The 16,252-nt window shown below is 34.6% G+C and overlaps 1 protein-coding gene across 1 annotated transcript; it reads right to left on the reverse strand.

Annotated features, from left to right (window-relative positions):
• Nucleotides 1-1,320: 1,320 nt before the first annotated feature.
• On the reverse strand, nt 1,321-12,178 carry LOC114278840 (putative ethanolamine kinase). Its single transcript, XM_028220977.2, has 11 exons — nt 11,884-12,178; nt 11,241-11,332; nt 10,960-11,066; nt 9,243-9,348; nt 7,746-7,868; nt 7,470-7,561; nt 6,396-6,480; nt 5,567-5,672; nt 5,406-5,472; nt 1,939-2,031; nt 1,321-1,846 (listed from the first exon to the last, which is right to left on the reverse strand). Exons 1-11 carry the CDS (start codon nt 12,015-12,017, stop codon nt 1,718-1,720), a joined length of 1,134 nt encoding a protein of 377 aa, XP_028076778.2. The 5' UTR covers nt 12,018-12,178; the 3' UTR covers nt 1,321-1,717.
• Nucleotides 12,179-16,252: the final 4,074 nt, after the last annotated feature.

The raw sequence follows: 16,252 nt of genomic DNA on the forward strand, positions 1-16,252 counted from the left end.
ACAATTTTTGTCTTTTATGCAAAACTTTATAATTGTGAGAGGGTTTTGTAAATAATTTATTTTTTTATTTTATTTTTTTTAACAGGAAGCTAAGAGGGGTTTTATAACCAAATTTCTCTAAATTTAAAATACATGATAAACTTAGAGATATATTTAAAAAAAAAATCGGTAAAACTGAATTAAATTGCTCAAAATTGATTGAAATTTTAATTTTTGGGCAATTTTTAAGAAGGTAGAGTTTGTTTGGTTTTAAAAAATTTTACACCAATACGATTGAAATATTATATTTAAATATTTTTTTTATATTTTGATTCTTTGAATATTAGAAGATAAGTGACTAAATCCTACACATTTGTAATAAAAATTAAGGAATGACGCATTTATAGAACAATTTCCACTCTCTCTTCATTTATTCTTCATGCCAGATTCTATAAGCTTTTATAATAGGCTTAAATCCTTCTATGAGTCGGCTTTAAACAAAAGTCTTGTCAACACATGCTTTTAAAATACTTAAAAATATGTTTAAATTACACTAAACTTTTTTAAATTATAACTCATTTACACTTCGTCTTTCTAAATTTCAAAACTCAACAGTAAACCACATCACAATATTATTTTATTGCACTAAACCTCTTTTATTAGGATTCTATTAGATATTTAAACATGATTAGGTCATATACACATGACACACTGATTTTTAAGAATAATAATATCTGTATTTAGTGATCTTATTTACACGTTACCTTCTTATCTTAATGGTAAAATGAAAATAATAATACCAAATTAAAACATTATTATCATAAAAATTCAATGACTCATGAAAAATGAAGCCATTTGAGTGAATACAACCGAGTACATGATTGTGTATTGCCAAATGGGTAACAATAATGCATTTGGCTTCTTTTTTTTTTCTTTTCCACTTGTATGACTATGCATAGTCTCCACAGGCTTACTAGACCACTTTCACTCTCTTCTTTCTCTATTCAAATTGCTACTTTGACTAAACACCTAACCACGTCCAAAAAACAACATTAGTATCAAATAAAATCAATCAATGAAATCTAGAAATCCTATGTTGTTCTAGGCCATTATTATCATAAAAATTCAATAAATGTGTCATGTATTTTACACATAACCTGATTTTGTATAAATTACTAATAAAAAGAGTTAGTTTTAATTTTTGAATTTTGAAATTTATTAGGACAGTTTAAATAAGTCATTATTTAAGAAAGTTCACTATAATTCATCTTTAAAATGTTGTATATTTTTTTATTACACGTTCTTTCATTCTGAATGTACAATCTTACACTAACAAAGTTCTTAAACTGAACTGAAAAAACAATATTGATAAATTGGAGAACATCATGGCACAATATTTTGAAAGTGAAAAAAAAAAAAAAAAAAAAAAAAAGTTGGCTGGTTCTGCATTACAACAATATGCTTTCAGGTAATCCTGAAATCACAATTATTTATCCAAACTTTCCAACAATAGAAAATGAAGGTTATCCAACAAATAAAACAAGCTACAAATTTATTATTGACCAAAATACAAGGTTCACAAAATGCAATATCACGGCCAGCAGTCGCAACTATTTCTTCGAATCTGTTTCCGCTTTCTTTCTCCTAAATTGGCCCAAAAGAATGCTTCACAGATGGACCTCTCCCTACAATTTCACAGAATACAGCAGCATGCTAGTAATGTGTAGCATGGCCAATTTCACCCAACCCGAGATCTGGAGAGATAAGATTGTGCCAGCGAGAAGCACATCTCCTTCTGCTTCTTGTATTCATTGTATCTCAGGAAGAAGTAACCAAGGTAATCAAAATCAATTGGAGACATCTTTGCCTGTGAAGAATAAAAACAAATAATTTTTGAAATAAAATTATTTTCATTGTTCTTATGGGACTGGAATACAAAGCTTGAAGAACAGAAAGTACCTGGATTAGAGCCCATAGAGCCCAATACAAGTGTGAAGCCAACATGTAAGTGTTTGTCTCGATATAGAGAGCTTCTAGATCTTTGTCAGATACCTGTTGTTAAGAACAGCTTACTGGTATTATTCCACAGTTCAAATTATGTGCATATCATGATAATGTGCAAGCTTTCTGTTCAATCAAGGTGTTAGAGAGCCCAATGCAGATTAAATGTTGGGCAAATTACCTATAAATCCTTTTTGAAAAGTGTATATCCTATTTAATTCCAAAACTTTTTAAATAGACCCAAAACTTCTGAAAAGTGCATATTATATTTATCTTCTCCTCTTTCTCTGCACCTTACTTCTCTTTATCTCTCTCTAATATCCGACGACAACAACGACCACGACCACACCTTCGTTCTTTTCTTCTCTTTCTAATCTATAGTCACTGGAAACCACCATTGATCGGGGTTCACCGGCAACCACTGAGCACCGACTGCTTACTTCGCACTCACCGACGACGAAACATAAAAGTTTCCGACGAAGAAGATAAATAGATCTACTCAAATCTGATGTGGATCTAGATCCGGCTAGATCTAAACCAAAAATAATTACCGGAGTACAAGCATATCTCTATATCTATCACTTTCCTTCGATCTCTTAGTTTTTTTACCTTTTTTCTGTACTATACACTTCTATTTTCATGTTATAATGGAAACAAATTTTGAGTTTTTTTTTAATTTGTTGCAGGGGGTGAAAACTGTAAAATTTTACAACTTCAATTTTTTTTTTTTTGGGTTTTGTGCAAGAATGAATCATTCTATAGAATAGTTAAATTTTACAGTTTCATAACTTTCTTTAAAACTGTAAAATTTTACAGTTTCATAACATATTTTTCAATTTCATTAATAAGGACAAACGCTTAATATAATCATATTTTGAAGCTATAACATTTTACAGTTTCAAAACTTACTTTTCAGTTTGATAAATATTAGAAATTATTTGCTTAAACTCTAGAAAAATTGAAAATAACATATGTTTTTTTCCCATTGTTGTTGTTTGTTGTTCTTACTGGTTTTTCTTCTTTCAGTTTATCAATATTTAACATATTTTGCTATTTTTTTCGTTCTAATTTCTTAATTTATTCTTTCTTCCCAGCAATATTCTGGACATGCCAATGAGTCTCCAACAATACTCTTGGCATCTAGGGAACATTCTAGACATTTCGGCGACTTCCAGTGAAGCTGGTGTAAAGATATTTAACAATCACAACTTGCCAAGAGATGACTGGAAGAAGCCGGAAAAATCTCAACGGCTAGTCCAAATAAATACTACCGAACAAATATGGTTACCGAACAAATCCCGAACAAATCTAGTGCTTAATACATCAGCACCAAAGCCTGAAAAAAACTCAATGAGTCAATGGTTAGTCCAAATAAATGCTACCGAACAAATTTAGTAGTCTACTAAATAAAAAAGACCAAAAAGTACTTAATACATCAGCACCAGACCCTATAAAGGGAAAAAAAAAGGACTGAACTACCCTAAAAGAGCTGCTGAAGCATCTATAGCCAAACACCCTGATCAGCAACCAACAAGACCCCGGTCGACATCAGAGGCCGGAGCTAATGCCGGGAGATAATTTATGGTCGTGCCGGACCGTTGTAAAAACTGGTTGAAACTAATGTCGAGACAATTTAAGGGGTCATATCGGACCATTGTAGAGAACTGGATGTTGAACTAGCAAGCGTGGCACACACATAACTTATGACGTGGTGCTGAACGATGATGGCAACAAATGACTGAGTGCGTCAAGGGGCGGCTCATTAAAAAGTGCGCCAAGAGAGGCAGCTTAAGTTGTGCGCCAAGGGGGCGACTTGGGTTGTGCGCCATAAGGAACGACTTGGGTTGTGCGCCAGATAGAGAAGAGATCACCTCGAAGTGATACTGAAAGAAAATATGGCAATGGAATGGGTAGAGGTCTGGCGGGCGGCCAAGGCAAGGTTGCCGCCCACCGGTGAAACAAAATTACTAGGTACTCAACCTAACTTTAATACCAAAAAGAATTAAAAGAATTATTTGGCTTACCCATGAATGAGGTAGAGACCATGTATATATAATAGATTCATAATACAATTTAAGAAATGATATAAATAAGGAAACAATACTAAGGCTTGGTTTGGGGTACACTAAATAATACAAAAAGTCAAAAAGTCACTATTCTATTTAAGTCACATCATCTTATTTAAATCACATCACCTCTCTAACACATCACATCAAACTCAACCCAAACCCAACCCATATAAGCCAATAAGTCAAAAAGTACACTTTTTTAGAACATCCCAAACCAACCCTAAATCAGTAATTGACACAATCACAGATTATATACATAATACTAAAAATAAAAAGACTCTATGTACTCTAATCTCTATATTCAATAATTTAGAACACTCTGACAATACTACGGCAAATTTCCAGTGATACCCCTACAACTTCCCGGTGATGTTGAACATTCCGGCAAGTTTCCGATGACCATCTAACAGAAGTCCGGTGGTGGTGGTGGGACGTAACAGCGTCTTTAAATTTAAAAAAAAATATTTTTTTTTATAACAAATAAAAATATATACGACTAATTTGTACAAGTATTTTGTTTTGGAACTAGAGGGGTTTTGAACTATCTGTGTGGGATCTATCAATAAGTTCCCCTTAAATGTTCAAGTAATTATTTCGTGGTGGGTACAACATGGTCCGAACGTCAACCATGTGCTGCTTCCACCATAATTACTATGTTTTTCAATTCAATTTCAATATTCTCAACATCTGCGAGGCCAAAGAAAGTCATGTCAGCTTGTAAATACAAATCTTAACTATTTATGAGTGACAGATAAATCTTGGAGAGCTCGACTGATCTGTTTGCCATGAATGATGACTTCAAACTACAATAACAATAACAAGTCACATTACTTCTTTTTTTTCATTACATACAAGAAATTTCCAAAGAAATTTTTTTATTTAATTATATTTAAATACAACATCTAAATTTTAAGGTAAAATAAATCGGGAAAAAAAAAAACCCTCAATTTTCTCTTGTAACCAACAAAAGACAATGAACTCGCTTTTCTTTTTACTTCCTTCACTATCAAGCCCTTTTTTTTTTTTTTTTTTTTTTCAATCCCTATCAAGCCTTTTATTTTCCCTTCCATTCCTTCATTTCCCCTTTATACCCAACATAGCATAACAGTCGGCGCTAATAAAATAAATTTATGCGACCTCACAAACAGTCAAGGAGCAAAAAGATAAGGTGGGTCCTTTTTTTCGTAATGTGTTAATGGGTGTGTTGTTTGTGAACAAGCGATAATTTTAACTTCATCAAATGCACATCAAACATAATTAAAGAACATTTTGCTTTCACTAATTCAAAACCCCATTAAAGAAACATGATTAATGCAGAATTGCTGTAAGTTGGACAAGTTTGTAATCCTCATGTACCTCATGTGCTTTTTCAGGATCCAAATAATGCCTGAAGAAATGATACTGCTCTTCTTTACTAGGATATCTACATGAACACCAAGTTCAAGAATCAATAACTCATACCTATGAATGTAATCATCATAGCAGACAAGGAGGGAAGAGAAAAGAAGATGGCGTACAAGCTGTAGTCACAATCATAGCCAGCATATTCGTTGAAGTGATTTCCAATGTCAAAACCTCTGTAATTGTATGATCCATACTCAAAATCAATGAAGTAGAGTTTCTCTGGATGTCAAGCAACAAAGATGGGGGTCACTAAGAAGGTAAAGCAATGATAGTAGCAAATCATATGGAATTGATGGGAAATAGCAAACTCTAGCCTTGCTCCCCTGGATGACACTTCCAGCAGTGACACCTCACTTTATGATCTGTTCTAAGTTCATCATATCAGACACCTCTATTTAGATTGAATGCCAAAAATTGTTTATTTCTCCTTATTACATAACCTTGGGTAGTTTTAGGAATTTAAAAATATAAATTCTAACTTCCTCCATCCATACACCAACACAAAATGAACCACCAACTTGAGGATAGCAATATGGTGGATCTGAGCAGATATATCATCTTTGTGCTGGTAAGATTCCTCATTTGTATCTGTGAACCCATGATACTTGTACCTCAATAAATTTAATCATCAGTTTTCCATATTACCGTTCTTCAATTTTTATCTAAGCACTCACAATTCCCCGAAAAAATTCAAATGAGACCAGGCATTTTAGTAAACTTCCTATGCAACAAATCTTTCCTTGAACTATGTAAATGGTCAACCATGCTGCAAAAAATGGGACAGAGGTATTATTTTGATTACATAGAGAACATGGTGACTCGTGAGTGAATGTTTAGGGAGATAGAGAGTGAGAAATGAGGAATAAAATTCGTAAAGATGTAACATATCATGATACTGTCACCAAAAAAAGAAGTGCAGATGTAAGTTATGGTTGTATGTACCCTCCTCATCATTGAGCATCAGATTTCCAGAAAGCAAGTCATTGTGAGCAAACACCACAGGAGCATCAAGGTGGCCTGTCAATTCCTGTTCCATAATCACAAGATGTTTCTCCACAAGTCAATCAACATATGATAATCCCAAACTGAAAAGGAACTTCTGAAGGTATCCAAAAACTAAATAAAATTGACTTCGTCAGCCAAAACCATATCGGTAGATTGGTTTTGTGAACTCTTTTCCATGTTGCCTCAAGATGAAAGAGTTCAAAAGACACAAAAATGTTGATTGCAATGACACTCCACAATAATTGCTGCAAATAAATATTTTAAGGCTAAAAAAGTAGAATAATCTGAATATCAGAGGAAAAAATGATGAAATTGAGGCCAAGGAACATAATATAAAGTTTGACAATATGGTGTGTATTCAATTACTTAATCACCAACTGGCTCCTTCTCAACCTCAATATTTATCCATACATCATTTCAGTGAGAATCTCAAAGTAAGCCATCTAAGTAATAATAACTTGACACAGTAATAAACGAATGTGCATCTACTTCTAAGAACCTCCTTATCTAGATTTATCAGTTGTGCAATTTCCATCCATGGATGTTAAGAAAAGGCCAAGCATCAAAGTCTCTTCAGCAACTAAAAAGGAGAAACAATATTTAACTTGCTTATCTTGATTTTTGTGGCCAGGTTTCCTGCACCTCTGAACCTTGTATCACTAATTATACACACGGTATAAGTAGACAAGTAAACAAAGTCCTTCCAATAGGTGTACAGAGGCATCAAAAGTCAATGTGAATGGTCTATAATGTACGCCAAGTTTAGTGCCCATTGGATGGAGGTCTAGGAGGGTTGATTGGGTATAGAACCAATCTTTGGCATAATTTGCACAAAGTGGCTAACTTGACCAGAAAAAATGTATATATATTACGCATTTCACACCAAGATAGACCCTTCAGCTGAACTGACATATTGGCAGAGATATTCATATTCCCATCCTTTAATTAAAAAAGAAAAAACGACCAATAGTATTACAGCAATTACAAGCAAGTTATGAGAAGAGAGACTACCTTGAGCTCAAACACTTCAGCATGAATGGATTCAAATGAAATTGTTTCATAAATCCTCTGCTTCTCACTATCATGAAATGTAAGTGTGGATGCTGCAAGAATAGACATTTACTTCGACATGAGAAAAGTAATATGAAATAGATGACAGTGATTTACATAAGAAGATATTATCAACAGCCAAATTTAGAGTATAAATTATTATTATTCAAGGACAAAATATATATTATAAGTACCCATCACTAAGTGGAGGGAGCTAGTCATTAATCAGGTAAGAACCTTTCTGAAAGAACTTGAAAGCGTCATTCCAAAGCTGAGGTTCTTTTGACCCTGGAATTTCCACCTGATGGAATTTACGAAGCTGCTTCGCAATTTCAGCAGCCAACTTTGGCTTCCTCATGTCTGTCAGTAAAACAAGATCTGTTAACTCAAGGTTGTTGGTCATCAGAACTCTCAGGAATTCATATGCCATTTCAATAGAAAACTGAAGTTTCTGAGTCGGTCCCATGTTGCAATAAAAGCAAACACCTTCAAGGACCAAGACAGAGGGGAGATCGAGAACAATGTATTACGGCATATCGACATGGAAATATTTGGTGATTTATTTTAAAGAACTGCTAATCGTACAGTAAGAAAAATTCTGTAATTAGTCACGCACATTATAGTTGGTAGCAAGGTTTTAAAAAGCGGTCACAACCGTTACGTAATCACGACCGTTACGTAATGCCATTATGTAACGGTTGTGGTGATTACCGCTACCCGTTGCGGCCACGACAACGGTGTTACAGAAATTCACGACCGTAACGGCTACCACCGTTACATAAAGGCCGTGGCGGCCATTACATTACCATTACAGCCGTTACAACCGTTACACTTCTATATATATATTTTTATAAATTTTGTATATATTGCTATTTTTTCTTTTTATTTTCTAGTTACATAGAACTTAAGTAGAAATATTATCTATATATGTTTTGAATGTCCAATGTTCAAGTTGTACAAGATTTCATTACTTTTTTACTTAATTATATTTGAATATGAACTAAATCTATTTCTCTTATGTTAAATTTATCGAACAAAATTTAGATTTCATGTTACATATTTTTACATTATTATGTTGACATTTTGTGATGGGACTTAAGGCTTGGCTTGGTTTGGTTTGGTTTGGTTTGGTTTGGTTATGTTGACATTTTGTATTTTGAACTTCTATTTATGATACTATTGTTTTTAATATTCATTTTTTTTTCTTAACAAATCAGAAAAGTTGTCCATAATTATAATTAGTAAAGTAAAGAAAATTAATAAATTCAATAATGGGAAAATTCTCCATAGCGACTTAAAACTAATATAAAAATTAGTATATGTATTGGATCATGTTTTAAAACTAAACAAAAATACTAAAAATCATTTTGAGCCTCACTAAATGTGATTATGAAATAAAAACATGCGTATTAGTACGTTTTTCTAAAGTTGTGCGAAGAATTAAAAAATTCACAGCTCCAGTAGCCGCCACCGTTACGCTACAACCATTACACGCCGCAACCGCGTCCGCATTACTGCTACCCTTATGGTAACTGCCACTGTTATTTAAAACCTTGGTTAGTAGCAATCAACTAGAGATTCTCTAGTGATTTAGCATTTCCTTTCTTTCTTGAATCTTTTGGCCAAGTCTTTGAAATGCTACAGAGGTCTTCAAAGGTCATATATAGTTCCACAGAAATAATATCCTATTCATTATCCAAAAAATTCCCTTATCAGTATCATAAAAAAACTTACCAGGTGGAGTTAACGTGCGTGCATTTATAAATGATTGCACCATGCCATTTCCAAAAACTCCGAGCAACTTGGCACCAAATCCTGCAGCTGAAAGGTATCGAATGGCCTAAATACAAATATGAGGCAAATAGTTATGGAGTGGAGTAAACAATTGACAGGTTAAGTAGCATATCGTAATTTGGGGAAGTAGTCATTGGGGTTTGAGGTGGAAGGGTCGTAAAACATAAGAAGTAAGATGCCATCTATTTAACAATGGCATTAAGGAATGCTTTGACTTTAACTCGGAAAACAAACATCCCAGAAGTAGTGAACTCATATCAGAGTTTCACATATTATTGTTCAACAATGAGAGGACTCCTCTTGGAAAAAGATGACAAGACTTTTACCTTATATACAAAATTTTTAGCTCAAGTGTGTTGATTATTGATATATTACTGTGACTACAATACAACAATGTCTGTTTACGTGAAAGGAGAAAGTGCAGATAAAAATAAACTAATAAAACAAACAATTATATGGCTTCATCAATTACAATTCTTAAATCAGTTCCAAAATTGAATTATGTAGGATCAAGCAAAATAACCTTAAGAATCACATAGTCCTCTTGATTCAGGCACCTTCAAGGGTGCATAAATTCTCACAAAGAGGTACATGCCGAAAGGGTAGAAGATTTTGAAATGATAAAAGAGGCAATTACAGAAAATAAAATCACCATCAGGAATTCTCTTAACTTTTCCACTATGAAATCCTATTTAAGAGCTCTGTTCTGTGAAAAACAATTCATAACAATATTTTCATAGCTTGTTACTATTAAAAAAATTAAATTAAAAAAAAAATGGTAAGAAAGAAGAGGCCACCAAGTGATTATTACTTCTCTCAACTGCAAAAATGGTTTGGAAGATTTAAAGCATCAATTTGACTATATTTTCAGTAAGACAAATAAGGTGGAAGATTACAAAATGATGAGAACAAAAGTACAGCCGTGAGATGAATCCCTCTCAGTTTTTTACCTTGGGCAAGGTTTGAACATATGAAAATCCTTAAACATGCTGTGCCTTTAACTCATTTTTGTTAGTAAGACCATGAACTACAAATTCAAATAATTCTATAGAGCTTTTAAGATAGACTGTACATGTCACGACCCAAACCTGCTCCTATAGATTTAGGCCAAGTTTGGGAAGTTTGAGAAAAGTCAAAAAGTCAAAAAGTTACTCAAAAAGTTAAAAAGTTAATACTATTCATCAAAAGTCAACAATTACGGCTGCACAACTCCCAATTCTAATTTTCCTCTACAAATCAATTTTTATAATTTTTTATTACACATTTTTCCATAAAAAGTCAAAAAATGAACCCAAACATCCATATTTTTTCCCTCAACTTTTTAGTCCAAAAATACAAAAAGTGCACTTATTTAAGACACCCCAAACAACCCCTTAGCATTGTAACCGGCCAATAATCCTAAGATTACCGAAGGCCATGTATTATGGGCTAATTACGGATCGGGGTTGTCACAATACACATCTTGATTCAAAGCATTTACATAGAAGTAAGATTTTGATGAGTAAAAAATATAATCATCTAAGTAAATAGCACAAGAACATATGCAATTCGAATCACTTGCAGGGAACAAGAATGTTTATGGTGATTTATTCTCATATAAGCTTAGTACAGAAAAACATTCTAGCAAAGTTGCTGCCAAGAGAGTTCAAGAACTCACCTGCAATTCCCGTTCCCGATTGATTACGTATTCGGTATTGGGGCCATACAATCTAACAGTCATGTTTATTATGTTTCCATTTTCTTCCCTTACCGACACCTTCAGTACTGCAAGGATGAATCACAAAATATCCTCAAGACTGTATAGTTTTCAATTATGGAAAATTTAAGACAGAAGCTGTTATTTCATAGAATGTAATTTCATCCAGAAGGGTAAAAGGTTAACAAAAAAGTGCAACCAAATGAATTACAAAACTGATATACAACAAAGGGAATACGCACAAAGATTTGTGATGCCACCAGAAACAGTCTCGACAGAGAAGTGTGAATTGTCCAATTCTGACCATTTCTTGAACAGATCCTTACAGAGTTCTCTGTATACAAAATTCAACCAAAATGTTTGGGATGGAAGAGGGTTAGGGTACAACCAACATGTAAAGAGGAAAGAATAAACTGTAACAAAACATCAAATGGGAACTCATATGCTTCATTTGACCACCAAGAAACCGGAGGAAAACAGAAAGCACAATTCAAACAGGCAAATATTTTAGATCAATTGTATCCCCAATATAAAAAATTAAAAATTTAAAAATTCGAGAGAGAGAGAGAGAGAGAGAGAGAGAGAGAGAGAGAAGCACAGCAAAGCCTAATACCATACTTTGTTTAACATAAATTCAATTATTTTCTGTAAGACGAAAAGGAAAAGCTCAATGCTCTCTTTTTACTTGTAACTAAGCAACATACAATGAAAGACCACAAATCCGTTTTCGTTTCCTTTCCCTCAGTTTCTCCCCAACCAAACAGTGCATACAAAATAAAGAAAATCGAATAAAAATAATAGAACCCTAGAGCTAAGCATATCCATTCACAGACTAAGCTAAGCTATTGTGATTGACATGTCTATGGTATAGAGAGAGAGACGAACATGATGCGAGGTGTCATTTGGGGAAGAGAGAGAGTGTGATCCACGGTGAGAGAAGAAGAAAGGATTTCAGAGCTGCCGTTCTCTTGAGCTTCCTCTGCGACTTCCATGGCGTTCCAGATCTTCACTGCTCCCATTCTCTCTCTATTCTTTCTCTCTCTACAAATTTCAAGTGGTGATAATTCGAAGCGATTGGGGATTGCACGCTTTGCCGGGAAATGGAACTCTTGTCTGTTAGCGACCTTCTATTTCCACACCACACCCGCTTTTTCCCTTCCTACCCCTATCTTTTCAATTCGTGTATTAATTATTTGTCCAAAATCATTATTTGAATATCAACCAAAATCATTATTTGAATATCAACCGCCAAATAAGTATGAATAAATCTTAAATAATAATTTTATAAATTATTTGATCCTCTTTTTTTATTTTTTTAATAAATTTAAAAGTTTTATTTTAATGTGAATTACATAAAAAAAAAAAAACTAAGTATAAATGTACGTGTGTTATATATTGAGGGATAAATATAAGTTTTCTCATAATGTTAAAATTACTAAACATAACAATTAAAAAAAAACTCTTTAATGTACTTTTTTTAAAACATAACATTCTAATTTAACACTCTAAAAATCTAACACATTAAAAAATTCTTTAGTGTACTTTTATCAAATGTAACAATGTAACTATAGACATCTCATTTTGACTGCCCCTAAGACTTAGACGCTTCATTCTGAACACCCGATGATGAAATGTTACACTGTGCAATCGTTCAGATCTTCAGCAAAAGAATTCGATTTCAAGTTTTAAAACCTAAACGTTGCACCCCTTTTTGACCAAAATCTAGTTTTTTCTTCCTTAACCATAGCAAGCCAACAGATGGCTGGCAGGCCAATTTCATTGGGTCACCCGTACATCCTCATGATCGGCCAGCCATGTTCAGCATAGGAGATATTTTACAACAGCAAGCTGCTCACATACACGGGATTTGGACTAGCTGTCTTTTTTGGAGATATTTCGGACTTGAGAAGCTGAAATTCTATAAATACAACATTCCCTTTATGGTTTGGGGTTAGAAAAAAAATTGCCAAAAGCCTAAACTTGTCCAACACACTTCTCTACCCCCTTAAATATAGAGATATACAATAGATACACCATATAAACTTAAACTTGAAGCTTTTTGCTAAAATTTTTAACATAATTTCAGATACTTTAGAGTGTTTAGATTGAGATTTGTGAACTAAGAAGATCATCTTCTCTTTCAAGAGGTGAATTTTGAACCTTTTTCATCACCTTTTCTTTCTCTTTTTCTTGTCTTTACATACTGTTTTCAGAGTATTTTGGGCCTGAAATATGTGATTTAAAGTTACAAAAAGTGGCGGGGTTAGTCACCCTTCATTAGGCTTGTTTGCTAGATGAAACCTCTTGGCTTTCTTCCATTTTTACTCACTTTTTCCACCTCATAACATTGATTTTCAGCACTATTTTGTGTTATTTGGGTGCTATTTAATGTGTTAATTTATGCTTTGAATATTATAGTTATGTTGTTATAAGTCCTCCTGGATTTGGCGTGTTTAGGACATAGCGGCCAATCCATTTGAGTTTATCGTTTTACTTTGATTATAGCTTTCCTTATGTATCTTGGAAACTTATGGACATGGGAGGATTAGAGATTAGAGCTTAGGCTTAGCCACCCCGCTACAATTTTGATTACCTAGCGATAAATTTCTTACTATCATATTATTGTTGTCCACCTTGAAGCTAGGTAGTAGCTTTCGTGTTCAAAGTGTCGAAAAACTCTCTTATTGATCATTTTCGAAAAATGGAAATAGATGTCTCATCCTTGTTCCATGAATAAAAGAGGAGTTGTCAACAACTTTGGCAAGTTGTGTGTTTAAGCTTTGGTAGATAGCTTGTTTCTTGATTTTTTTTTCCCTTACTTGTTTTGTTGCTCCTAGAAAGCACTTTGTCAAGAAGTATTGAAAACTCTCTCCTTGTTCCACTTTGAAGCATGGAAATGCATGTTTTATCCTTATTCCATGAGTAGGGAGAGAAGTTGACAACAATTTTTGAGTTATTATTATTTTTCATTTTAGTTGCTCTATGATCATCACATACTATCTTGTGATTTTTGATGATTTGTGAAACATGTCTACCTCTTCCTTGAATAAATTCATGATAGGGGAAGGAGGTGAGGAGAATAGCCATTCTTTTTTCTTTTCTTTTTTTTTTTTTGTTTAGCTAAGTCTCCTCCTATTGCTTTTAAGATTATCATGCAACAAACTTGTGATGATTGATGATATGGGAAGCAAACCTATTCCCTCCTTAAAAATCTTCATGACAAGAGGGAGCAAAAAGGATGAACATCTTTTGAAAACACTCTATCTTACTCTGTTCCAATTATGTTGCAGCGGGGTTTTCCTCAGAAACAGTGGTCGGCCGGCCATTATTCTGTACGGCCGACCTCTGATCACACCAGCCGACCAAACATGTTGTGCGGCAGTGGTGATTTTCCAGCAAAACAGAGCAGATCTTGAGGCCAAAACATAGCTGTTTTCTGACTGCGAAAAGGGCAATTTCTAACAGCAAACAGAGAGGTTTCCGAAAGATGTTCTTGCTTGTGCGCACGCGATTCCTCGCCGCTCATTCAATTCCTTTAATTTAGTTACTTTGAGATTCATATTTTGTAATAATTAGTTAATTAGTTCATTCATTTATGTTTGTAATAATTAGTTAATTAGGACATTGGGACCCTCTTGTGTGGGGGTAAATTTGTTACACGTGGTGTATGTCTTCCAACCTTCATTCCTTTCTCCCTTTTATTTACATGCTTACCGTACTTGTATAGCATCATAATTTCTTTTATTATTACCATGATTTGTATCCATTTTTGCATGCATTGGGTTCGGCTCATCATACTTTATATCACTGATTATTTCTTACCTGAATACGTGTGTTGCCGCATGCTTAGTTCATCAGTTTAGTTCATCAGTTTTCTGCCATTAAAGACAGGAGTGACCACCCTTGGCCGGGCCACCAGCAACATGCTTTCTACTTGTGCCTGCTTGCGCAGTTCTTTCTTACCCCTCGTGTCGGTGCGGTCAGCATCCGGTTGACCGACGTGGCCTAGTGTTTGAAAGAGAGCAAAAGCTGCATGGGCTTGGCACTAGCTGAAACTTTGATGGGTCTTGATGCTTTTCGTCGATGAGAAACTACTCAGTTTGCAGGAAGCCTGGTGCTTCTCCAGGTATCGTTTCCCACCCCTCTTATTTATGATCCTCACGTCACTCAACACTCATTCTCTGTTTTTCTCTCTCGCCTTTTCCTTACTTTTCTCTCTACATACATGTCTTTATTCTTTAATCTCTCTTCTTTTTCATCCCTTCCCACGTATGGTTAATGGACAAGCTAAAAGTGGTGGACCCTTACCCCGAGTACTCAGCCCGAGTTTACTTTTTTCGCCAACAGCTCATAGATTTCCCTTCAGAGGGATTGTGGTGTGACTGGATGTGCAGCAGGTCTGCAGCTGACATAACTTGGCGTTGCCCTTGGCTTAATTTAACTGAGATGAGCTACAGCATATCCCATCAGTCAGGCATACAGTTGATTGGCCTCACACACTGCGTGTTCTATTTCCCCTTCTGGTTTAGACGCCAATTTGGGCATGATTAGAATTGTCCAGATGAGGAGGTGGAATACCTGGCTTCATTTTCCATTCGTGGTTCACACTTGCCTCGGTACCTCACTGCTTGGAGGATGAGGGAGTTTCTGGCCCCTGCCCTTAGCTTCAGTTATGCCCTTTTTGGCGAGTGTTTGGCTTTGCTTGAGGACGAAGAATAAGTTGGGCTATCTTTAGCTATAAAAACTTCCACGAGTGCAAGCAGAAGACATAGGGCTACCTGACTTAACTGTGCCCCTAGTTTTACTACTTTGATCTTTCTTTTCAAGTTTTATGATGTAAAAGCAACTTTGATTTAAATCAGAGAATTGAAGAGTGTACTTGTTTTGAAATCAATAAAATTAAAGCTGCGAGTACTAAAAATTTTCTTTTTGGTCCCCAAAATTGTCCAAGTTATAAAAGGTAAATTTTGAAAAAAATCGACTTTATTAAAACTTTTCAAAACAATTTTCGGAAACGATCACCACCTGATACACACGAGATCAGTCCTCAAGATGTACAACTCTGAATCAACAGATCGCAACTACCAATAACTGCATCCGCTGCACCGACCCTTCTACCAACATAAAGATTACACAACCGTGCTATCTAATAATAGAAAAACATGACCTGATCAAAATGAATGAACAGGACAGTTGAGTGGGAGATGATTACGGCCGAACTTCGGGATGAAATTGTCTACGTATCCCAAGGATG

This window comes from Camellia sinensis, chromosome 13, assembly GCF_055761805.1.
Source record: "Camellia sinensis isolate YWXY chromosome 13, ASM5576180v1, whole genome shotgun sequence".
Taxonomy (NCBI): domain Eukaryota; kingdom Viridiplantae; phylum Streptophyta; class Magnoliopsida; order Ericales; family Theaceae; genus Camellia; species Camellia sinensis.

What these genes read in the sequence shown, in the direction of transcription:
- LOC114278840 (XM_028220977.2), bottom strand. Translation starts at nt 12,017, where the DNA reads ATGGGAGCAGTGAAGATCTGGAACGCCATGGAAGTCGCAGAGGAAGCT. An exon ending in TTTCAAGTTCTTTCAGAAAG is followed by an intron (nt 7,562 to 7,745) that starts GTTCTTACCTGA and finishes CTATTCTTGCAG; the next exon opens with CATCCACACTTACATTTCAT. An exon ending in ATCCTGAAAAAGCACATGAG is followed by an intron (nt 2,032 to 5,405) that starts GTACATGAGGAT and finishes TCTTAACAACAG; the next exon opens with GTATCTGACAAAGATCTAGA.